General features: G+C 53.0%; 1 protein-coding gene across 1 annotated transcript in view; it reads right to left on the minus strand.

Moving 5' to 3' along the window:
* NPAS3 (neuronal PAS domain protein 3) overlaps positions 1-24,727 on the minus strand; it is a 1,515,755-nt gene that overhangs the window by 269,058 nt on the left and 1,221,970 nt on the right. Inside the window, exon 9 of the mRNA XM_078659389.1 lies at positions 3,371-3,378. Coding sequence (XP_078515515.1) covers positions 3,371-3,378 — 8 coding nt within the window. The remainder of the gene's footprint in view (positions 1-3,370; positions 3,379-24,727) is intronic.

Below are 24,727 nucleotides of genomic sequence, written 5' to 3' on the forward strand. Positions count from 1 at the left end.
CTGGCTTGACAGGTCGGGCAGGTTCGGCAGTGGTTATGCACATCGGTGCGCATTCTTGGCCAGTAGAAATGGGTCACCAGGCGGCTGTAGGTTTTGTCCTGCCCCAGGTGCCCGGCGAGGGGCACATCATGTGCTAAGTTCAGGAGGAAGTCTCTGAATCGGAGGGGTACGACCAGTACCCGGCCGGCCCCTAGCTCGGCAATCTTCTGCTCACTGTAGAGGAGGTCGTTGTCCCAGTAGACCCAGTGGGACCCCGCGGGGTCTCCCGCGGCCTGAGTAGCGGCTTGCTGTCGCATCCCCTCGAGGGAGGGGCAGGTTTTCTGCTCCTGCCGGAACTGTTCTCGGGTGGGGCCCCCTTCTTGGCGCCATTGAGCGAGTTCTGGGAGGTGGTTGAGCTCGGCGAGATCTTCTTGGGCGGACCCGTGGGGGCCGGCCTCGGGGTCGGCGTTGTTAGACGGGGACCTGGAGGGTCGGCCGAGCACAGTGATCGCACAGACAGGTAACTTCCCCCCCACAGATGGACACCACACAAAGCTTATGGTAACACCTTTTATAGGCACTTCGGGTAGTAGAGTGGTACGATACAGGGCGATCAGGACACGATGATCCTCTCAATTCTAGTCTCTAGTAAGGGAAGGGGGTAGCGGGACAGTCTTAGTACCCACGGGTACGGGTGTGTAACGGTGATAGCTCACAATCCTCGAGCTCGGTGTTCGGATGGGTCAGACCGCGGCAGCGCCGGCAGGTCCCGAAGAGGTCGTAGGTGGCACGGGCCGCAGCAGCGCCAGCAGGTCCCAACGAGGATGAAGGTTACAACGGGCCGCGGCAGCGCCAGCAGGTCCCACAAGAATGCAGGTTGCAACGGGCCGCGGCAGCGCCAGCAGGTCCCACGAGGATGAAGGTTACAACGGGCCGCGGCAGCGCCAGCAGGTCCCACGAGAATGCAGGTTGCAGAGGGCCGCGGCAGCGCCAGCAGGTCCCACGAGGATGAAGGTTGCAGAGGGCCGCGGCAGCGCCAGCAGGCAGGACAATAGTTCACAAGGCAGGGCTGTGGCAGCGCCAACAGTCCGTCAAGGATGAGTTCGTCGCGGTGTCTCTCGACTCCAGGATACAACTGCCTTCCTGTCCTGGGGCTGCCTCAGTTATAGGTCTGGCGCCCTTTGATGTCCGGACCCTCGCTCTTGGAGGTCGGGAGGTCTGGGATGAGGGAGTCCAGACACCCAGCAGGGGGGTGGAGCCAGCGCCCGAGGAGGCTGGGGGTGCTCGGCACCTGGCGGGGGAGAGCCATCGACAATTTCGTACTCCCATTGACCTGCCAAGTGGGCCGTTCACCTCCTGGGTGGAGGGTGGTGCCGGGATGTCGGGGCCTGGCCAGGCCCAGGGTTGGGGTCGGGCTGAGGCCGCGCGGCCGCGTGGTGCCGTGTCCAAGATGGCGGCTGGGCCGGGCAATGGTGCTGACGGTGGCCCGGGCCCTGTCCTGCGGGGAGGGAGCGAGCCCTTCATGTGGCCTGTCCAACATGCGTCCCCCCCAGCTGAAGGCGGGGAGAGTCACCCATCTTCTTGGGGACTTTCCTCGTCGAGGCGGAAAAAGCGGGACAGGCCATCCGCGTTGGCGTGGTCTTGGCCGGGTCGATGTTCCACAGTGAAGTCCATCCCCTGCAGGGAGATGGACCAACGTAGTAGTTTCGGGTTTTCCCCCCGCATCTGCATGAGCCATTGCAGGGGTCGATGATCGGTCTGGACCCGGAAGTGGGTGCCGAAGAGATAAGGCCGGAGCTTTTTGAGGGCCCACACCACGGCGAAGGCCTCCCTCTCGATGGTGCTCCAGCGTCGTTCTCGGGCCAGGAGCCGTCTGCTGATGAAAGCCACTGGCTGGTCAAGTCCTTCGGGGTTCAGCTGGGAAAGGACTGCCCCAACGCCATGGTCGGAGGCATCTGTTTGGACGATAAATTCCCGACTGTAGTCGGGGGCCTGGAGCACCGGGGCGGAGCACATGGCGGCCTTCAGCTTCTCGAAGGCCGCTTGACAGTCTGGGGTCCAGTTGACCTTCTTTGGTTGGTTTTTGGAGGTGAGTTCCGTGAGGGGCCCTACGATGCTGCCATAGTCCCTCACGAACCGTCGGTAGTAGCCCGTGAGTCCCAAGAAGGCGCGGACCTCGGTCTGGGTGATGGGGGACTGCCACGACTGGATGGCCGCGATCTTGAGTTGCAGAGGGGCCACCAGACCGCTTCCCACCTGGTGCTCGAGATAGGTCACGGACCCCTGGCCAATTTGGCATTTGCTGGCCTTGATCGTGAGGCCAGCTCGTTGGAGGGCCTGTAGCACCTCTCGGAGGTGGTGGAGGTGGTCGGACCAGTGGTGGCTGTACACAGCGATATCGTCCAGGTAGGCGGCGCTGAATCCTTCGAGTCCTGCCAGGACCTGGTTTACTAGCCGCTGAAAGGTTGCTGGGGCATTCTTTATGCCGAATGGCATGACCTTGAAGTGATAGTGGCCATCCGGGGTAGAGAATGCAGATCGTTCTTGGGCCCGGGGTGTGAGACCGATCTGCCAGTAGCCCGCTGTCAGGTCGAAGATGCTGAGGTAGCGGGCAGCTCCCATGCGGTCGATTAGTTCATCTGCTCGGGGGATGGGGTGTGCGTCTGTTCTGGTGACCGCATTCAAGCCCCGGTAGTCGACGCAGAACCGGAGCTCCGGCGTGGCGCCGGGGGCGGCCGCTTTGGGGACCAGTACCACTGGGCTGGCCCAGGGGCTGTCTGAGGGCTCGATGATCCCGAGTGTGAGCATCTTGGCCACCTCCTCTTGGATGCAGGCCCGTACCCGATCTGGTACGCGGTAGGCCCGATGGCGGATAGGGGGACTGTCTCCCGTGTCCACGTCGTGTAAGCACCAGGGGGTGACCCCTGGGGTGAGGGAGAACAGGGTGGAGAACTGTAGCAGGAGGACTCGGCAGCCTTGGCGCTGTTCCAGGGTGAGGGCCTCCGAGAGTCGGACCCCGTCCACGGAGCCGTCCTTCTCCCGTGACCGTAGGAGGTCAGGGAGGGGTTCGGAGTCCTCCTCGGATCCATTGTCGGTTGCCATCAGGAGGCTGAGTTCGGAGCGTACAAAGTGGGGTTTCAGTCTATTAGCGTGGAGGACCCGGAGAGGGTTTCGGGAAGATTCCATATCGATGAGATAGGTGACAGGGCTCTTGCGCTCGATTACTTTGAAGGGCCCCGTCCATTTGTCTTGCAGGGCGCATGGTTCGGTGGGAGACATTACCCATACTTGTTGACCGGGTTCAAATTCGATGGAGGATGCATTTCTATCGTACCACCTTTTCATGTCCTCCTGACTGGCCTCCAGGTTTGCTTTTGCCATCTCTCTGAACCTTCGGGTCTGGTTGCGGAGGGTTAGGAGGTACTTGAAAACATCTGGAGGGTTCTTTAGAGGGGGCATTTCCCAGCCTTCTTTGACTAGGCTGAGCGGGCCTCGCACCGGGTGTCCATACAAGAGTTCGAAAGGGCTGAAGCCGAGGGACTTCTGGGGGACTTCTCGGTAGGCAAAGAGAAGGCACGGTAGTAGCACATCCCACTGGCGACGGAGGGGCTCTTCCAACCCCCCAATCATCCCTTTGAGCGTGCGGTTGAACCGCTCAACCAGTCCGTTCCCTTGAGGGTGATAGGGGGTCGTGAATCGGTAGGTGACCCCACACTGTTGCCAGAGGGACTTCATGTATTTTGAGATAAAGTTCGTACCCCTGTCGCTGACAACTTCTCGGGGGAAGCCCACTCGAGAGAAGATCCCCATCAAGGCTCGACCCACTACTGGGGCTGTTATCGTACGAAGGGGGACCGCCTCAGGATAGCGGGTAGCGTGATCCACCAGGACCAGGATGAAGCGATGTCCCTGTGCTGTTCGGGGGTCCAGGGGCCCCACAATGTCTATTCCCACCCTTTCGAACGGGGTGGTCACCACGGGGAATGGTTGTAGGGGTGCCTTGAGTTTGCGGCCGCTCTTCCCACTGGCCTGGCAGGTCGGGCAGGACCGGCAATGGTTGGATACGTCGTTCCTCATTTTGGGCCAAAAAAAGTGAGTCACCAGGCGGTGGTAGGTCTTGTCTTGGCCCAGGTGCCCGGCCAGGGGGACATCGTGGGCTAGGTTCAACAGGAAGTCTCTGAAGTGGAGGGGCACCACCAGCACTCGCCCGGCCCCCAGTTCTGCGATTTTCTGTTCGCTGTACAAGAGATCATTGTCCCAATAAACCCAGTGGGCCCCGGTGGTGTCTCCTTGGCTCTGGGCGAGCGCTTGCTGTCGCAATCCCTCGAGGGAGGGGCAGGTCTTTTGCTCCTGCCGGAATTGTTCCTGGGTGGGCCCCCCTTCTTGACGCCACTGAGCCAGGTCGGGAAGCTCGGGGGGCTGTGTGGACCCCTCTGGGGTGGGGTCCGGGTGGTCGGTCTGGAGGAAGTCTTCTTCTGGAGTGATCGAGGGCGGAGGTGCTGCCCATTCTGGTTCTTCTGGTCTAGGGATGGTGCGGGTGGCCCTGGACCGGGTGGTTACGCATGCCCAGTCCGGGAGACCCAACATCCCCAGATGCTCTCTTCTTTCCACAGCGGCCCACGGGGAGCTCTCGAGATCGTTCCCCAGGAGGCAGTCTACGGGGGCATCGTCACGGACAGTTACTTTCAGCATGCCGGACACTCCTCCCCATCCGAAGGGGACGCAGGCCATCCGACACAGGCTCTCCGAGTTGTCTGCCGATCGGACGGGGCAAAGTACGTTTGGTAGGATCTGTTCTGGGGTCACCAGGTGACAGGGGACGGCCGTCACACTGGCCCCGGTGTCACGCAGGGCCTCGGCCTTGCGCCCATTGATGCTCACCCATTGGCTGTACTTCCGAGTGTTGGCGGGCAGGGGAGTCCGCGGGACCATGTCTCTTCCTCCCAGGCATGCCAGGGTCATGGCGGCGGGTTCCCACTCGAACTGCTCCGACTCATAGGTCTCCGTGTCTTCTGAGATTTGTTCTTCTCCCAGGGCGGCGGCCGCCATCTGGCGGGGCCCGGGGACCTGGTTCTTCGGGCAGGTCAGGTCACTGGCATAGTGGCCGACTCGCTGGCATCGATGACACGTCACGTTAGCTCGGAACCCCGGGCGCATCGGGGGGTTTCCCCGGCCTGCTGGGGCCGGGGTGGCGTTAGTGGGTGCGGCCGGGGCGGCGTCTCTGCCCCGGCCCGGGCCTCCTCCTCCTCCTCGGGGACGATGGTGACCTTGGTTGGTTCTGTTCTGCTCATTCGGCCCACTCTGGGCCACTCGGGTGCTCTCCCACCGGTCAGCCTCGGTGGCGAGCTGCCGGGGTTCAGTCAATTTACTGTCGAGGAGGTGCTGCCTGAGCTCGACAAAGCAGTTGTTGGAGAGGTGCTCCCATACAATGAGATTGAAGAGTTGTTCGTAAGTGGTTACGTTGTTACCCTTGATCCACCCCTCGAAGGCTCGGCTGAAATAGTTCACGTATTCCAACCACGTCGTACCTGGGATCCGGGTGCAGTTGCGGAACCTCTGGCGGTACATTTCGGGTGTAAGTCCATATCGACTGAGGAGGGCGGCCTTCATATGGTCATAGGACGTCATTTGATGGTCCGGAAGCTGCAGCAGGGCATCACGACCCTCGTTGACGAATCTCCCCCATAGACCGGCTCCCCAGTCACTTCGAGCGACCCGGTGGGCGGTCATGGCAATCTCATAGGCTTTGAACCACTGCTGTATGTCGTCGTTCCGGTGATATTCTCGGACCACATCCTTGGGGATGTGGACCTTCTGCTCGGTAGGACCCGGGGAGTGCGGTTGCTCGGGCACCCCTAGGTTTTTGTTCAGTTTGCGTATTTCTATCTCCGCTAGTTTGCACTCGTGCTCGTATGCCAGTCTTTTTTCTTCGAGGTCTCTCTGTCTCTGTTTTTCCTCTCGCTCTTCTCTGAGCCGTAAGTGTTCTAAGTTTATTTTTTGTTCCGCCAGTTTCAATTCTCCGTCTAATCTGAGTCGTGCCAAGTCTAACTCGTGTAATCTATTTTTTTCCCGCTCCTGGATCTCTTCATGGGAGGGGCCTGGTCTCCGTTCCTCCGTCCGGGTGGTGTTGACTTCCGGGGCTGCGGGGTCCCGGGGGGTTGCGGTATTTGTCTCTGTCCAGGCCTCTAGGGCGTTTTTGAAGTCTTCTTTTGTGCTTAGCCCGGTGGTAGCAATGCCTAAGTCCATGCAAAATTGTTTGAGCTCTCGGTGGTTGTATTCTTCCAGCTTTTCCATCTGGAACTTCTCCGCCGATCCGCTCTCTTTGGTCGTCATTGTGGTTTTAGTCGTAGGGTGAGTTACTGTCTGTACGGTACGCGTTGGTTCGGATCGCGCCTCTAGCCACCAATGTTAGACGGGGACCTGGAGGGTCGGCCGAGCACAGTGATCGCACAGACAGGTAACTTCCCCCCCACAGATGGACACCACACAAAGCTTATGGTAACACCTTTTATAGGCACTTCGGGTAGTAGAGTGGTACGATACAGGGCGATCAGGACACGATGATCCTCTCAATTCTAGTCTCTAGTAAGGGAAGGGGGTAGCGGGACAGTCTTAGTACCCACGGGTACGGGTGTGTAACGGTGATAGCTCACAATCCTCGAGCTCGGTGTTCGGATGGGTCAGACCGCGGCAGCGCCGGCAGGTCCCGAAGAGGTCGTAGGTGGCACGGGCCGCGGCAGCGCCAGCAGGTCCCAACGAGGATGAAGGTTACAACGGGCCGCGGCAGCGCCAGCAGGTCCCACGAGAATGCAGGTTGCAACGGGCCGCGGCAGCGCCAGCAGGTCCCACGAGGATGAAGGTTACAACGGGCCGCGGCAGCGCCAGCAGGTCCCACGAGAATGCAGGTTGCAGAGGGCCGCGGCAGCGCCAGCAGGTCCCACGAGGATGAAGGTTGCAGAGGGCCGCGGCAGCGCCAGCAGGCAGGACAATAGTTCACAAGGCAGGGCTGTGGCAGCGCCAACAGTCCGTCAAGGATGAGTTTGTCGCGGTGTCTCTCGACTCCAGGATACAACTGCCTTCCTGTCCTGGGGCTGCCTCAGTTATAGGTCTGGCGCCCTTTGATGTCCGGACCCTCGCTCTTGGAGGTCGGGAGGTCTGGGATGAGGGAGTCCAGACACCCAGCAGGGGGATGGAGCCAGCGCCCGAGGAGGCTGGGGGTGCTCGGCACCTGGCGGGGGAGAGCCATCGACACTTCGTACTCCCATTGACCTGCCAAGTGGGCCGTTCACCTCCTGGGTGGAGGGTGGTGCTGGGATGTCGGGGCCTGGCCAGGCCCAGGGTTGGGGTCGGGCTGAGGCCGCGCGGCCGCGTGGTGCCGTGTCCAAGATGGCGGCTGGGCCGGGCAATGGTGCTGACGGTGGCCCGGGCCCTGTCCTGCGGGGAGGGAGCGAGCCCTTCATGTGGCCTGTCCAACAGGCGTCCTCGGGGACGACTGGTGGCGGAGGCGTGGGCCACTCTGGCTCTTCGGTCGGCGCTTCCCCCGCTGGGGGGGAGGCTCGGGCGGACATGGAGCGGGTGGTCGCACAGACCCACTCGGGCAGGCCTAGCATCCCCAGGTGCTCTCTTCGTTCGACGCCAGCCCAGGGGGAACTTTCTAGGTCGTTCCCAAGGAGGCAGTCCACGGGGGCATCGTCGCGGACAGTTACTTTCAGCATGCCTGACACTCCTCCCCACTCGAAGGGAATGCGGGCCATCTGGCACAAAGTCTCTGAGTTGTCTGCGGACCGGACTGGGCATAGGACGTTAGGAAGGATCTGCTCTGGGGTCACCAGGTGGCAGCGGACCGCTGTCACGCTGGCTCCAGTGTCACGGAGGGCTTCGGTCCGGCGACCATTGATGGTGACCCACTGGCGGTATTTCTGGGTGTTGCCGGGGATCGGACCTCGAGGCATCAGGTCGTGAGTGCCCAGGCATGCTAAGGTCATGGCGGCGGGTTCCCACTCGGGCTGTTCGGGGCTGTCGTCCTCTTCCTCGCTTCTCTCTTCACCCAGGGCAGCTGCCGCGATCTGGCGGGCTGGGGGCCCGGTGGTGCCGGGTCGCTGGTTCATCGGGCAGAGGGGGTCATTCGCATATTGACCCTGTTGCTGGCATTGGTGGCACGTAACGTTCGGCCGGGGCCCCGGCCTGGCTGGGGGACCCCCTCTCCGGCCCAGGGGTGGCGACATGGAGGTAGGGGATGACCCCTGGGGGGCATGTCGTCCCCGGCCCTGGCCTGCTCCGCCGCCTCGGGGTCGGTGGTTCCCGGGGGATCCCCGGCCGTCCCCCACCGTGTTCCGGGGGACTCGGGTGCTCGCCCATCTGTGGAAAAGTAAATTTTGCCATGTTCTGTGTCCCTACGTGTCATCCATCATATGTTATGTGTGCATGATTAATATGCATATGTATTCCCCATGTTCAATTAATGACGCAATTACAGTTGTGTCCACCTCTAGTATGTCAGTTCCAGTTCTCGTGAATACTACGAATATCAGGCCTATGTAAAGCTACGTTGCCACGTTTCTTAGTGTGCACGTTATTCCATTATAAAGTCCCCGTCTCTAGGCCTCAAAAGGGCCTGGACACCAGATTCAGCTCCTGTCTCCTGAACCCTCGCTGAGGAGCGATACAGCCCCCACCTGTATCCTCGACCCTTCACTTACTTCCTGCCTCGCAGTGCCCGGTTCAGGCTGGCTCTGCCCTTGAGTCTGCCAAGAATATGTTATGATTCCAGTTATCAGTTCAGTCCTCCTTCTCTGCATTCCTAAACTACTGAACCGCATCAATAGTTTCCGTCATTGTCTAGCCTTTTCGGCTCCACGTTAGAGAAATACTGCATTTAACGGTCATTTAATATTCTTCATCACGCACTACATGAAGAATAATGCATGGTCCAGTCTTAGAATCAAGTTAGCCTTTCCTCTCCTGACTTCTAGTTTATATCAATATGTTCTCTAAACATCAGATACTAGATACTGTTTAGGTACATGTCGCCCTGACTCTCCAGACTTCAGTCTCTGCTCCTAGCACAGAGTTCATAGCCCCCAGCTTCTCCTAGTAACACGTCATTGCCAGTTTGCGCGCACCATCAGGTTAGAGGTCCCGGCTCCTTAGGTAGCCCCCTCCATGGTTTCCGCCCCATTCATGACATATTCTGTTACGTTTGCATCACATGTCTATGTATACGCCCTGTTACACCTCTTTTCACCCTTATCTTTCGCGACTGCTACGCGTCATGCCTTCTGCTCCACCCACTGCTACGCCTATTGCAATGTAATGCTATGTGTTTGCGTTATGTATATATGCTCATGCACTGTTATTAAAAAAGTCATCCGTTTCCCTTGTCCCGATCCTGTCCCCAGCAGCGCTGCTGGGCCCTGCCATCCTATTCCCATGCAGGTTGTCCTGTTCCTGTCCTTTATGCTGTAATAAACCTGCGAAACTCCTACTACCTCGAATTTTGACTCTTATTTATTGAGCTATCTGTTATTCATTTATACATTCAAAAATAGGGTATTATTTATTTATTTACCACATAATGGCGCCCGAACAGGGACTTGCCCTTTCCCCACGCGTCGGTGAAGCCACGCCGACCCCCTGACCCTCTGCAGTCGTGACGGAACTCTTCTGCGCACCGGCAGATATTTCTGCTTCAAGTATCCCTCAGGCCCACGGAGGAGACGGAGGAGGCGGTCCAGCATCCAAACGAGACGGTGGAGGAACGCGGCGAGTCCCGACCAGAGCCCAAGCCGAGAGTCCAAGGTCCGAGGTATCCGGAGGTCCACCCGTAACTGAAGTCCGAAGTTCGTCGTTCGTCGTCGAAGCAGTCCAGTCCAGTCCGAGGCCTTCCGTTCTTGCTGCCCGGTGAGTACCATTACTGGGGTAGTATCTAGACAGGGTCAATCTAATTGACTCTGGTCCGTGGGTTGGTGGTACCCAGTCCCACAAACGAAGTGTCCACTTCGGTGGATACGGGTCCTGACGTGTCTCTTTATGAGACTGGTAAGTTTCGTACTGTTTCAGCAGTGCATCTAGTTCCTGTTCTAGTCAGTTCTGTTCTCGAGAAAATTCATGTATTCTGTGTTCCGTATTCCAGGTAGTATTCTGTTCGAACTGTTATTTTTAAATGTTCTTCATGTATTTTAATGTCGTGGTATGAATGGGGAATAAGTATCGTGTTTATTGTGTATTGTATTGTGTCTAGATTATAGTTCAGTCATGCCGCTCTTTTCGAAATTACGTCAGTTAAAAACCAGAAAGGGTCTGCTGGAAGCAGCAGTTCCAGTTCCGCCTAGGGACAGTCCAGGTCATTTTATGTATCAGAAGCATGGCATAAGTGCCATATTATATCTAGATTTATGGGTAGAGTATACCAAACAGTTAGAAGAAAAGTATAGATGGCCCGTATCGGGTACATGGGATGCCGAGTGCATCATGCGAGTAGAAGAAGCATTATGGAAAAAGAAAGCCAGACAGTCACAGAAAGATGCCATCGAGTTATGGCGCAAAGAAGCTCATAAAAGAACTGAAAAGGAAATCAGAAAGTCAGAATTAAGTAGAGAATCCTTAGAACGAGCACAAGAAAAAGAACTAATCGAGATAGGTGAACAAGTCAAAGCCGAACAGTCAGACAGACAGAGGCATGCCCTTATTAGGGGTATGTATCCTCTCTTTGCCGAGGGCTTGCCAAAAGCGACCCCAGAGGCATCCAGTAATTTCCCGCCACCATTAGTTCCGACCAAGCTACGTCACAAACAGACCGCAGCTGATATTTTTATTTCATCCTATTTGGACGACACAGTCCCAGAATATACAAATCCTGTTCGCGCTCCGCCAGTCCCTGTAAATCAGGCACTTCCCGCTCCTCCAGACACCGGAGTACCTGTTACGGTACCCCCGGTCCAGCCCGCCATACAAGTCCAGCCTACATTTCCATTTCCCACTCTGCCAGGACGAAGAGCCTCAGTAGACGACTCTAGTTTAGGGGCCGCAGGGGGAGGTACTCCTCAAACCCCGCCGCCACACAAGCGTTTAACGACAGCCGAATTACATGCACAAGCGTCACAGCGTACGCCCAGACATCAGACTGTAGCAGAAATAAGAAAATCCCTTGCCGAATGCGGCTATGATCCAGTCCCAGGCGAGGATAATATGGTTCTATATTCATTCCGCGTAAGAAAGGTGGCCGAGTATCTAGTCACCTTACCGAATATGAAAGAAGATCTAGACAGAATATATCGTTTCATCCGTACAGGGGATGATCCAGAAAGCATTAGCGAGGCCATGTCTCAAAGGAAAGCCGAGATCCAGCTCATGATATTAAAGTTTCTGATTAACTGTCTAATAAGAGAACAAGATTACCCGTCTAAAGATCAAGCCGAAATGAAAACCCTGACAAGGTGGAGTGATAATATAGCCGAGGGTAAGCACAAGACCGTCGGTGCTATGGAGAGTATGTACAAGAAAATCCGTAAAGAAATAATAAAGTTACACGAACAGCGTAAAGCAGCACAAGTAAGCGAGAAAGAAAGTAACTCTGATCCTGAAGAGTTAGACGACGAGAATTCCGCCAGAATAGCGTATGTAGGAAAATCTAGATTTCCAGATCGCCATTTACGTCTAGAACCCAAGTCTACTTTCCATCATCCAGCACCAGAACAAGGTTCTCTAGAACAAGTGTTTCAAGCTACCGATCACATTCTGAAATCACGAATCGGTTACAGTGAGTTGAGTACCATGCATGAACAAGAACTAGCCCGATCAGCAGTCCGATGGATTACTGATTCTACCACTTTTCCAGACGAAATAGTGGCACAAATGTTTCTGAAACTGCCCCCAGCCGAGCAACGACTGGTGGGTATGTATATGATCCAGCACCTCATTACATTGTATGAGGGTCAACACTCTGATCCAGGCCCGTTACATGATATCCTGAACGAGTTACTCCAGTATAGATGGAAAGGTCTAGGTACCGATTTAATTAGTGTCATTCTAGAACAGCGTCACAAATATAGAACGTTTCTGAACCCGCATTTTGTTCATGTCTCACCCCCAGAAAGTAAACCATTTTACATGGAGAGACAGAATCCGTTACGAGAAGTCCACCCAGTTAGAGGAACGGGTGGCGAACTAGAACGAGTGTTTGTATACACTCCGATTACAAAGATGGAACTCCTCGAGATGAAGAAATTAATTCCCTGTCATGACAAAGATCCAGCAGGGTTCCATAGAGAATTAAAAGACATGCTCCGTATGGGAGAATACACGTATCCAGATATAATTAAAATGTTAAAGGTTCTGCTGCCTGCAGGGGTGTATGAAAAGCTCAAGGAAAAAGAATGGGAGGTGGGAGAGAAAAAGATCGATTGGGCAGTTCTAGAAGCTGAAGACAAGGCATGAGTACCAGGTACCGGTCTTGGAGATAAATGTAAAGAATTACCTGAATTATTAATACAAGTTTTACCCAGATTATTGACAACTAGAAAAGAAGACTGGGATGCAATCTCAGCCTGTAAACAGAAGCAAGATGAGGATATTAGTGATTTTTATTCTAGATTTGAGAAATGTTTTAGCATCAACAGTGGCCTCAAGACAAGTAGTGAGTCATACCCTCACCTTTTTGTTACTAAATTAGTCGAGAATTCAAGTCCACAAATTAAGAATCGAGTTTTGAAAGTCGAAAGTACCTGGCAAGCTAATACCCCGTCCCAGATGTTGCAGATGCTCCAATACCACCAGAACAGAATCAGAGAAGAGCAAGAACACGAGAGAAAACGTATGAAAGACACGAAAATGAAAGTACTAGTTGCACAATCTGTTCCTCAAGACAGTCAGAAGAGGGGTCCAAATCAAGCCAGTCATCCTGCAGCTCCCGTTAAAGGGAACTGCAATTATTGTAAACAACCAGGTCATTTTATAAATGAGTGTGCAGTTCTGAAACACAACATAGCTACCGGTAAGACTAAAGAAAGACCACGTCCGCCTAGACAAGAACAAGTTTCACAGATTCCTCAGCCACAGAATGCACCACAGACAGTTACCGCACCGCAGCCTATTGCTGCAACACAGCACGTCACACAGCAGATGTACCAGTATGCACAGTCTGAGTATCCAGAGTACCAGCAGTATTCATGAAACAGCCTAGAGAGGGAGGTAGGCTTGCCTCTCATCGAGATACCTGTAGATCAAGAAGGTCCCTATGTTCACAGTCAAGTATTAGGGAAAGACAGAAAGTTTTTGATTGATACAGGGGCAAGTAGGACCACAATTAGTCACGCCGAAGTTCCAGGGGCTCCGCTCTCAGGCTCAAGAAATGTTTCCCTTGGATTTTCAGGAAAGCCTATCGTAAATGAGATATCTAAGCCAGTTTCTCTAGAAGTAGGTCCATTGTCCCGCACTACTGATCTGTTACTTACTAAGTCATGTCCAGAAAATCTATTAGGCATTAAGACACTGAAAGAGTTAGGTGCAGTTATATGCTGTTCCCCAGAGGGAATACGATTGTTCCTACGTGACTTCAAGGGTCACTATGTATTACGAGATTTTGATTCAAGACTGTCTAATGTTCCACAGCATCTATGGGCGCAAGGTCCAACTGATGTTGGTTATATGCAAATCACACCCTATCGTGTGACTCTCAAGCCAGGTGTAGTGTTACCACGAATCAGACAGTACAGATTGCCACCTGAGGCTGTAGCAGCCTTATCCAAAATTATTGACGAGCTCATGGCTCAAGGAGTGGTTGTAGAAACTGACTCCAATGTATGTAATTCTCCGATCATTCCAGTCATGAAACGTACTGATCCAAATGCACCCCCAGTATATCGATTAGTGATTGACCTACGAGAACTTAATAAGTGTATTATTCCTCAGTACCCAGTTGTCCCAGACATCTCTTCCCTATTAACAGCCATTGATTCCGAAGCCACGTTCTTTACTGTAATCGACCTCAAGAACGCATTTTTCAGTGTCCCTATTCATCCAGACAGCCAGTTCCTTTTTGGATTTTGTTTAAATGGAAGGAGCTATATGTTTACACGAGCTCCTCAAGGTTTCACAGAAAGTCCTAGTATTTACAGTCAAGCACTCAAGAGACAACTAGACAACATTCACATGCCAACTGACACTGCCCTGCTCCAGTATGTCGATGATCTCCTGATCACAGCCCGTTCTGAACGTGCTTGCGAGCGAGCATCCCTTACAGTCTTGTATTTCCTAGCCGAGATGGGGCACAAGGTGTCCCCTTCTAAGCTTCAATTCTGTGTCCAGCAAGTGGTCTACTTAGGACACTTACTGTCCAAGAGGGGTAGGCAGTTGACACCAGACCGTATCCAGTTAATAGCGAGTCTTCCTCAGCCCAAGACCCAGAAGGAGGTACGTGCTTTTATCGGCCTTACTTCTTATTGCAGACAATGGATTCCTCAGTATGCATTTCTAGCCAAGCCACTGATACAGTTAACGACACAGGAGGCAGCCGTACCGACTGTCCTCCCTTGGACATCTGAACATACACTTAGTTTCAATGAGTTAAAGAAAGCCCTATGCCAAGCTCCAGTTCTAGCGACACCGAACTACAGTAAGCCTTTTACACTTTTCGTCACAGAACGTGAAGGTACAGCATTATCTGTTCTCACACAAGATCAAGCAGGACAATACAAGCCCTGTGCTTATTTTTCGAGCACATTAGATCCTGTAGCCCAGGCTCTGCCTGCGTGCCTCAAGTCAGTTGCAGCCGCAGCCCTAGCTCTCAGACAAAGTGATTCCATAGTCTTAGGACATACCTTGACAGTACAGGTTCCACACTCTGTGGAAGTTCTTTTAAACCGAACACAAACTCAGCACTTGACAATTGCACGTTTAACAGGTTATGAATTGACACTGTTCCAGCCACACATAGAAATCAGACGCTGCAACATCCTGAACCCTGCTACATTGTTACCATCAGTTACTTCGAATTCTGCCACACATGACTGTGTGGAAGTAGTTAACATTACGACAAAGCCAAGACAAGATCTGACAGATACTATTTATTTCTATTTAGGGGGTTTTGTAAAGCGCTTGGTGACGCACAACGGCGTGTCCCCGCGCTGAGGAGCAACTCTTACTGGAACCTATAGAGCGGCGTACCTTACTGGGCAAATAGTGCAGTTTTAAGTTTGACTCTGAAAATTGATTCTGATGGCTCTAATCTCAGTGCCATGGGTAGTTTGTTCCATCTTGAGGCTGCAAGGTACCTGAAAGATCTTCCGCCCATTCGAGCTCTAGACACCTTGGGAACGACCAGGAGTCCAGAGCCAGATGATCTCAACGAGCGGGACGGCTCATAAGTAGTCAGAAGTCCCTGCAGGGGAAGAGGGGATCTCCCGTTGATGATCCGATGGCACGTACATAGAGCTTTAAATTCTACCCTGCTTCTGACCGGAAGCCAATGCAGAGATCGGAGGGCCGCGGCCGATGCAGCTCGTCTGGGTAGTTTAAGCACTAAGCGGGCAGCGGCATTCTGTAGGACCTGTAGGCGGTTGAGGTTCTTCTCCAAAGTCCCTAAATAGAGAAGATTGCCATAGTCCATCTTTGATGTGACTAGTGCATGCACCAGGGTTTGTCGGGCTCTCACAGGTAAAAACTTCAAAGTCTTCCTGAGACTTTTAAGGGTCCCAAAACATGATCCAACCACCTGATTAATCTGGGGGCCAAAGGAGAGGTCAGTGTCAAACCAGATGCCCAGATTCTTTGCTTTCTGGCACGGAGAGGGTGTTGGACCTAGGCAGGATGGCCACCATGCCGACGTCCACGCTGATTGGCAGCCCCCCACGACCAGCACCTCAGTCTTGCCTCCGTTGAGCTTGAGGCAGTTGGCGGACATCCAGGCAGCTAGATCTTGCATGCAAGCTCTGAAGATGTCCGCCGAGAGACTGGGTGCACGCGACAGGGAGATCACCAACTGCGTGTCGTCGGCATAAGACACCAAGCGGAGGCCGTGACTCTCTACTAAGGTGGCGATAGGAGCGACATAAAGATTGAAAAGTGTTGGACTCAGGGACGAGCCCTGCGGCACCCCCTGGTCCAAAGAAATTCGCTCAGAGTAGTGGTCGCCCTGCCTCACTTGGAAGCCTCGGCCAGTGAGAAATGAATAAATCCATTTCAATGCTGCTCCTCTCACCCCTCCTTTGTTCAGACACTGTAGCAAGATGGAATGTGCTACAGTGTCGAATGCAGCACTGAGATCTAATAGAATTAGAGCCATGGTTTGTCCCTCGTCTGCACCCTGTCTGAGGGATTCGGTGGCCCTAAGAAGGGCAGATTCCGTAGAATGACGGGGCCGGAACCCGAATTGGGTAGGGTGAAGAATGTTGCCTTCCTCCACATACTTCATAAGCTGTTTGTTTACCACCTTCTCCGCTACCTTAGAAAAATAAGGCAGCAGAGAGATGGGGCGTAGGTTGTCCAGCTTCTCAAAGCTAATATTAGGCTTCTTGCGGAGGGGAAGCACCACAGCCTGTTTCCAGTCCTCAGGTATAGAACTGGATCGGAAAGAGACATCCAGCACGTGCCTGATATAGGGTTCAAGGGTCTCCAGACTGTCACTCAACCTTTTTGGGGATGCAGGGTCACGGGGGGAACCGGATTTAACAGATCTGCAGATTTTGACTAGCTCTGCCTGTGAGGGGGTGGTGAAGTTGAGAAGCAGATTTTGATCGTCTTCCATCTCTGCTAGGTCTGCAGGCTCTTCCGCTGCAGGAGGAATTTCGGGAAAAGCAGAATAAATTTTGGACACTTTATCTCCAAAGTAGCTAGCAATGCGGTTGCAAGCTGCTACTGAGTAATCATCCTCTTGAGTAGAGGTTTTAGGAGTGGCCAAAGATTTATATATACTGAACAGTTCCCTGGCAGAGTTCTCTGCCCCCTGAATTCTGTCTGCATAATATGTGGCTTTCTCTATCCGGATTTTATTATGATAGGTGCGCCTCTTAATGAGATAGGCCTCTTTCGACCGGTCGTCGTAAGCCACTCTCCATTGTCTCTCTGCTCTTTTACATTCCCTTTTGGCGCAGCGCAACGCATCGCTAAACCAGGGAGCAGTTCTATGTCTGTTACCAGACCCCGACCTGACACTTTATGTGGATGGTTCATGTATGAGAACAAGTACAGGAGAACTAGTCGCCGCGTATGCAGTGACTACCGACACTGAAGTTATTGAAACACACCGTATTGACACCCTGTCCGCTCAAGCAGCAGAGCTAGTTGCTCTGACACAAGCCTGTATACACGCCAAGAACTTGAAAGTTAATGTTTACACAGATTCACGCTACGCATTTGGAGTTGTACACGACTTCGGAGTGCTCTGGCAGGAGAGAGGTTTCATGACTTCTCATGGAACCAAGATTCAGCATGGTCTCCTTATTCAAGCTCTGTTAGATGCCATACACTTACCGACATCTATCGCTATCATGAAATGTAAAGCACATACGAAAGTTACTGACATTATTTCCCAAGGTAATGATCTAGCAGATCGCACAGCCAAGCTTACAGCACAGACTCCAGACATTCCAGTTAATCAGACACATACTCCAGATCCGATTACATGCATGACAGTTAAGGACCCTACACAAGATGTCATAGATATCCAGTTACATGCTACTCCCGAAGAAATCAAGAAATGGTCCGAACAAGGAGGGGTCCAGACAGATCAAGGATGGTTAACGAAGGGTAGAGCCACATGGTTTCTCCCCGACTCTATGGTTCAAGTCATTATTAATACCGCACATAGTCCAGCACATTTAGGAGAAAAAGCTATGTTAGACAGTATCCAGAACATTTGGTTCAACAAGCATTTACGAGCTGCAGCCAAGCAGAAAGTCCGTACCTGTATGATATGTTGTCAGTTTAATCCAGGTAAAAGTGTCCCGGTGGAACAAGGTGGATTCCAGCCTCCTGACCACCCTTTTGAAGTCCTCCAGATGGATTATATTCAGATGGAGCGATGTCGAGGTTTCAAGTATGTCCTTGTAGTTGTATGCGCTTTGTCCAGGTGGACAGAAGCATATCCAGTCCCAGATTACACTGCCGCGACCACTGCCAAGCAGTTGGTTCGTGAGTTCTTCCCCCGTTATGGACTTCCTAGAGTCGTATATTCTGACAACGGCCAGCCATTCTCATCTGAGTTGATGAAACATGTTTCCCTTTTGTTGGGGTACCAGTGGAAGTTCCATTGTGTACGCCATCCTGAAGCAGCCGGTCTCGTAGAGAGACATAACCAGACTCTGAAAATCCGAATTGCAAAAGTGTGTAAAGAGAAGGGTGTGGACTGGCTGGTAGCTCTACCAGTCGCTTTATTTTATATGCGCATGGTCGCACATTCCAGATCAGGTCTGTCCCCGTATGAGGTCGTTTTCGGCCGCCCCCCTAACATGTGGGGTACTCCTAGACCCCGAAGTATTACCGATGTTTCAAGTAATATGCTGACAGATTACCTAGCTTCCTTGATGTCTGCCCTCAACTCATGTCGTTCACAGGTTGCCGCCGCATTTCCAGACAATACCGAGGTGGCACCGCATGAAATCGTTCCAGGATCCATGGTGATGGTCAGGAATTTTGACAGATCAAGTCCGCTGGAGCCTCGCTGGAAAGAGCCCCGACAGGTCCTCCTCACCACCCGTACAGCCGTGAAGTTGGAAGGTCGCAAAGGCTGGGTGCACCTTTCTCATGTAAAACAGTTTAATGGACTGAAACCCGTCCCAAAGAACATTTCCCAGGATTTGAAGGATTGCCAAAGCATTGTTCTCAAGGACTGTCCCGCAAATGACAATGTTACTACACCCCCCCTGTTAGAGAAAACTCCGCAACAGGAGTATAAACTCAAGTTAAGGTCTAGTAAAATAAGTCAGCCAGTTTGATTGTCTAAGTCCTCCCCTAGGTGAAACGGTTAGACTGTTTCTGACATGTATAAAATAGACCCCCATAGTGAGAGAGTTAGCCAAAACTCAATTTGATGTATCGTTTTTCTATGTTTCATATTGTTTCTTAGTATTATGATTTCCTGCACCAGTTATGCATTTTTCTTGTATTTCCCAGTTCCTCATGTAAATAAGTCTTCTAATGCTACTGTAGAGCACATGTTTAGTGACCTACCTCCTCATGAACTCTCTTACCGCCTCGCTATGCGAAATAACTCATTTATCCGCATGTTACATTACTCACACCAGACCAGCAATGCCACTAATTGTTGGGTGTGTGGTCGACTCCCCCCTTTCCAGACACCGAAGGGAGTCCTGCCACTTTTTCCTTATCCATTTTCACATAATGGTTCGTGTGGAGCATGGTCCACGTTAACGTCATCCTCAACAGATATGTCTTTTCTTAACAGTACATGTTTTCCAGACAAGCAAGGTCTCCCCCACAGAACAGGTTTAGATCTAGAAAATGAAGTGTATAATTTAGGTAACTATTCGTCGAATTTCATGGTCCTGAATGTTCAGTCTGATTCCACTCCAGACTTACCTGCTATTTCAGTACTGCCAGTCAGAGGTGAATTATGTGTCCGAAATAATGGCTCCGTACATGTAGGACATAGTGATTGTACTACTATTGTCAAGTATAGTGACAGTGGGAAATCTATCTTCAAAGCTTCACGTCATTCTTATTTTATTTGTGGTCAAACTGCATATGTTCGTCTGCCCCTCGATTGGGAGGGAACCTGTTACATTGCCTTCCTACTGCCACCAGTTTTCCTAGCCCCACCTGATTATCATAGAAACACACATCTAGTACACATTAGACATAGAAGGGAGTCCCCAATTGTCGATTATACTGAAACTGCTCTAGAACAATATACAGATTTCAACAGAGGTTTCTTTTTCTTTATAGGACCTATCCAGAATAGTAAGCTAATCCGTAGGTTAACCAGAACCCTCGAAGCTGTAGTAAATGAGACTGCCTCTGCTCTAGGTAATTTAACTGAAGAGCAATCTGCTATGAGATTTGTCGTTTTACAGAATCGTCTCGTCCTTGACGTCATACTGGCCGATAGGGGCGGGGCCTGTAGAGTCATCGGATCTAGTTGCTGCATTTTCATTCCAAATAACGCGCCGTCTGTTTATTCAGCTATAACCAGACTCCATAAAATTGCCCATCTGATACACCAAGATCCAGGCACCTGGACATGGTCCGGTTGGTTCTGGAATATAATTTCCGCCTGGGGATGGAAAGTCTTGTCCTTTCTAGGTATTGCAGTAGCGATCATATTCAGCTGCTGTCTCTGTATACAATGTGGCCCTGCGATTTGCGGCATTTGTGCTACCTCTTGTATTCCTAGTCCCAAGCCCCGTTCTAAATCCCGTTCCAGGATAATTCGAGACGAGCAAATGATACTGTATGAAATGATAGATGGTATCATGAATATTGATGTTTCCTGATGGAAACGTAGTGACAAGGAGGGAATGTGGAAAAGTAAATTTTGCCATGTTCTGTGTCCCTACGTGTCATCCATCATATGTTATGTGTGCATGATTAATATGCATATGTATTCCCCATGTTCAATTAATGACGCAATTACAGTTGTGTCCACCTCTAGTATGTCAGTTCCAGTTCTCGTGAATACTACGAATATCAGGCCTATGTAAAGCTACGTTGCCACGTTTCTTAGTGTGCACGTTATTCCATTATAAAGTCCCCGTCTCTAGGCCTCAAAAGGGCCTGGACACCAGATTCAGCTCCTGTCTCCTGAACCCTCGCTGAGGAGCGATACAGCCCCCACCTGTATCCTCGACCCTTCACTTACTTCCTGCCTCGCAGTGCCCGGTTCAGGCTGGCTCTGCCCTTGAGTCTGCCAAGAATATGTTATGATTCCAGTTATCAGTTCAGTCCTCCTTCTCTGCATTCCTAAACTACTGAACCGCATCAATAGTTTCCGTCATTGTCTAGCCTTTTCGGCTCCACGTTAGAGAAATACTGCATTTAACGGTCATTTAATATTCTTCATCACGCACTACATGAAGAATAATGCATGGTCCAGTCTTAGAATCAAGTTAGCCTTTCCTCTCCTGACTTCTAGTTTATATCAATATGTTCTCTAAACATCAGATACTAGATACTGTTTAGGTACATGTCGCCCTGACTCTCCAGACTTCAGTCTCTGCTCCTAGCACAGAGTTCATAGCCCCCAGCTTCTCCTAGTAACACGTCATTGCCAGTTTGCGCGCACCATCAGGTTAGAGGTCCCGGCTCCTTAGGTAGCCCCCTCCATGGTTTCCGCCCCATTCATGACATATTCTGTTACGTTTGCATCACATGTCTATGTATACGCCCTGTTACACCTCTTTTCACCCTTATCTTTCGCGACTGCTACGCGTCATGCCTTCTGCTCCACCCACTGCTACGCCTATTGCAATGTAATGCTATGTGTTTGCGTTATGTATATATGCTCATGCACTGTTATTAAAAAAGTCATCCGTTTCCCTTGTCCCGATCCTGTCCCCAGCAGCGCTGCTGGGCCCTGCCATCCTATTCCCATGCAGGTTGTCCTGTTCCTGTCCTTTATGCTGTAATAAACCTGCGAAACTCCTACTACCTCGAATTTTGACTCTTATTTATTGAGCTATCTGTTATTCATTTATACATTCAAAAATAGGGTATTATTTATTTATTTACCACACATCGGTCTGCCTCGACAGCGAGCTTTCGGGGCTCAGTCAATTTGCTGTCGAGGAGGTGCTGCCGGAGTTCGATGAAACAGTTATTGGACAGGTGTTCCCATAGAATGAGGTCGACTAACTGCTGGTAGGTGGTGACCTGGCAGCCTCTGATCCACCCCTCGAAGGCTCTGCTGTAAAAGTTCACATACTCCACCCACGTGGTACCGGGGATTTTTTTGCAGTCTCGGAATCGCTGCCGGTACATCTCGGGGGTGAGTCCATAGCGAGTGAGGAGGGCGGTTTTCATGGGTTCGTACGAGGTTCTCTCGGTATCAGAGAGCTCCAGCAGGGTGTCTCTCCCTTCGTTGATAAACTTCCTCCACAGGCCGGCGCCCCAGTCCCTGAGGGGTACTCGATGGGCGGCCATGGCGACCTCGTAGGCTTTGAACCACTGTTGGATGTCATCGCTCTTATAGTACTCCTTGACGACATCCTTGGGTATGTGCACCTTCGTGTCCACCGGGGGGGTTGGGGTCTTACCCCCGGAGGTGGCTGTCTCGTTTGCCTTGGCTTTAAGTTCCAATTCTTTGAGGACGCGCTCGTGCTCGAGCAGGAGTTTCTTCTCCTCAAGGGCTAGCTTCTTTTCTGCCAGTTGGAGTTCTCCTTCTTGTCGGAGTCGGGCCAAATCCAACTCGTGGAGCCGGATCCTCTCTCGTTCTCGGGCGTCTTCGTGGGAGAGGCCCGCGTCTGGGTTTGCGGGTCTCCCTCCCGCTGGGTTCACCTCAGCCTCCGGACCTCCGTTCGGGCTCGGGTTATCTTCACTCGGAGGTGGCGCCTCGCCGGCGTCCACCCAGGCCTGCAGGGCCGATTTAAAATCTTCTTTGGTGCTTAAGCCAGTGGTAGCTATGCCTAGGTTTTTGCAGAATTGCTTTAACTCCTTGTGACTGTAGTCTTCCATTTTCTCTTTCTGGAATTCTGTGCTCATGGTTGCAGTGGGTTTGTCTGGGTAGCGGGTGAATCACTCTCTGTACGATCTGCGTGGCTCGGATCCCAGCGCTTGCCACCAATGTTAGAAAGGCGACCCCGGGGGAGGCAGAAGATGTCTGACTGACCACCCCTAGGTCCACCTCTCCTTTGAGAAGTAGCCGAGCGTTACCGAGAGGCCTCCGGAATGAGGGCCCTCTCCTAGGATCGTACAGCAGAGTAATCACAACACTACAAACGGACACCACACAGGAGGGCAAGTTCTCAAGTTTTATAGGTAATAAAAGGATGCGGGTTCTTGGCAGTATATACAGCTGGATCGAGGGATCCGTAAAGTCTCGAAAAGGAGGGGACGAGGTAGCGGGACAGTCTAGCTTCTGGGTGGAGGAAGGGATACCCTGCGCACAGCTCTCAATCCTCGAGCTGGGGGGTTCCGAGAGGTTCGAGCCGCGGCCGTGCCAGCAGGCTTACAGGATGGTTCAGCAAGGTAGGCCGCGGCAGCGCCAGCAGGCTCTCAGATGGTTCAGCAAGGGAGGCCGCGGCAGCGCCAGCAGGCTCTCAGATGGTTCAGCAAGGTAGGCCGCGGCAGCGCCAGCAGGCTCTCCCATGGTTCAGCAAGGTAGGCCGCGGCAGCGCCAGCAGGCTCTCGGATGGTTCAGCAAGGTAGGCCGCGGCAGCGCCAGCAGGCTCTCAGAAGGTTCCGCAAGGTGGGCCGCGGCAGCGCCAGCAGGCTCTCAGATAGGCTTCGGGTTACAGGAAGGATGAGTTCGTCTGGTGTCGGCCGTGACAGCGTCAGCAGGGCTTCCAGTCCAGGATACAACTGGCGTCCTACTCCGGGGCTGGCCCAGATATAGGACTGGAGTCCTTTGATGTCCGGACCCTCTCGCCTGGAGGTCAGAAGGGCCGGGATGATGGTGTCCAGACACCCAGCAGGGGGGTGGAGCCAGCGCCCAGGGAGGCCGGAGGGCGATCGATACCAGGCGTCCGGGGGCGGCTGGAGGGCCATCGAAACTCCTCTCCCTCCGGGATCTGTCGAGTGGCCACTCGACCACCTGGGTGGATCTTGGTGCCTCGAGGTCTGGGCTTCGCCGGGGCCGAGGCTGGGGCTGAGGCCACGTGGTCGTGACGTGGTGGGCCCAAGATGGAGTCGGGCACAGCCTCGTGCTTAGGTTGTGAGGGGCCTAGGCTGGAGCCAGGCCGGTGATGGGGATCCGGGATGGTAGCCGGATCTGTGGCGTTGGGGTGTGCCGGGTCGGGCCGAAGGGGCCGCCCGAGGTCCGGAGGAGGGCTGATGTCGTCCTGGGCCCGCCATGCGGGAGGGGTAGGACCACGCCATGAGGCCGGGTCCAACAGTTCCCAGGCACACACCGCACGCACTCACACACACATACTCACAGGAGGATTCCCAGGCACACACCGCACGCACTCACACACACATACTCACAGGAGGGTTCCCAGGCACACACCGCACGCACTCACACACACATACTCACAGGAGGGTTCCCAGGCACACACCGCACGCACTCACACACACATACTCACAGGAGGGTTCCCAGGCACACACCGCATGCACTCACACACACATACTCACAGGAGGGTTCCCAGGCACACACCGCACGCACTCACACACACATACTCACAGGAGGGTTCCCAGGCACACACCGCACGCACTCACACACACATACTCACAGGAGGGTTCCCAGGCACACACCGCACACACTCACACACACATACTCACATGAGGGTTCCCAGGCACACACCGCACACACTCACACACACATACTCACATGAGGGTTCCCAGGCACACACCGCACACACTCACACACACATACTCACATGAGGGTTCCCAGGCACACACCGCACACACTCACACACACATACTCACAGGAGGGTTCCCAGGCACACACCGCACACACTCACACACACATACTCACATGAGGGTTCCCAGGCACACACCGCACACACTCACACACACATACTCACAGGAGGGTTCCCAGGCACACACAGCACGCACTCACACACACATACTCACAGGAGGGTTCCCAGGCACACACCGCACGCACTCACACACACATACTCACATGAGGGTTCCCAGGCAC

Source organism: Lissotriton helveticus, chromosome 9 (assembly GCF_964261635.1).
Source record: "Lissotriton helveticus chromosome 9, aLisHel1.1, whole genome shotgun sequence".
Lineage (NCBI taxonomy): Eukaryota > Metazoa > Chordata > Amphibia > Caudata > Salamandridae > Lissotriton > Lissotriton helveticus.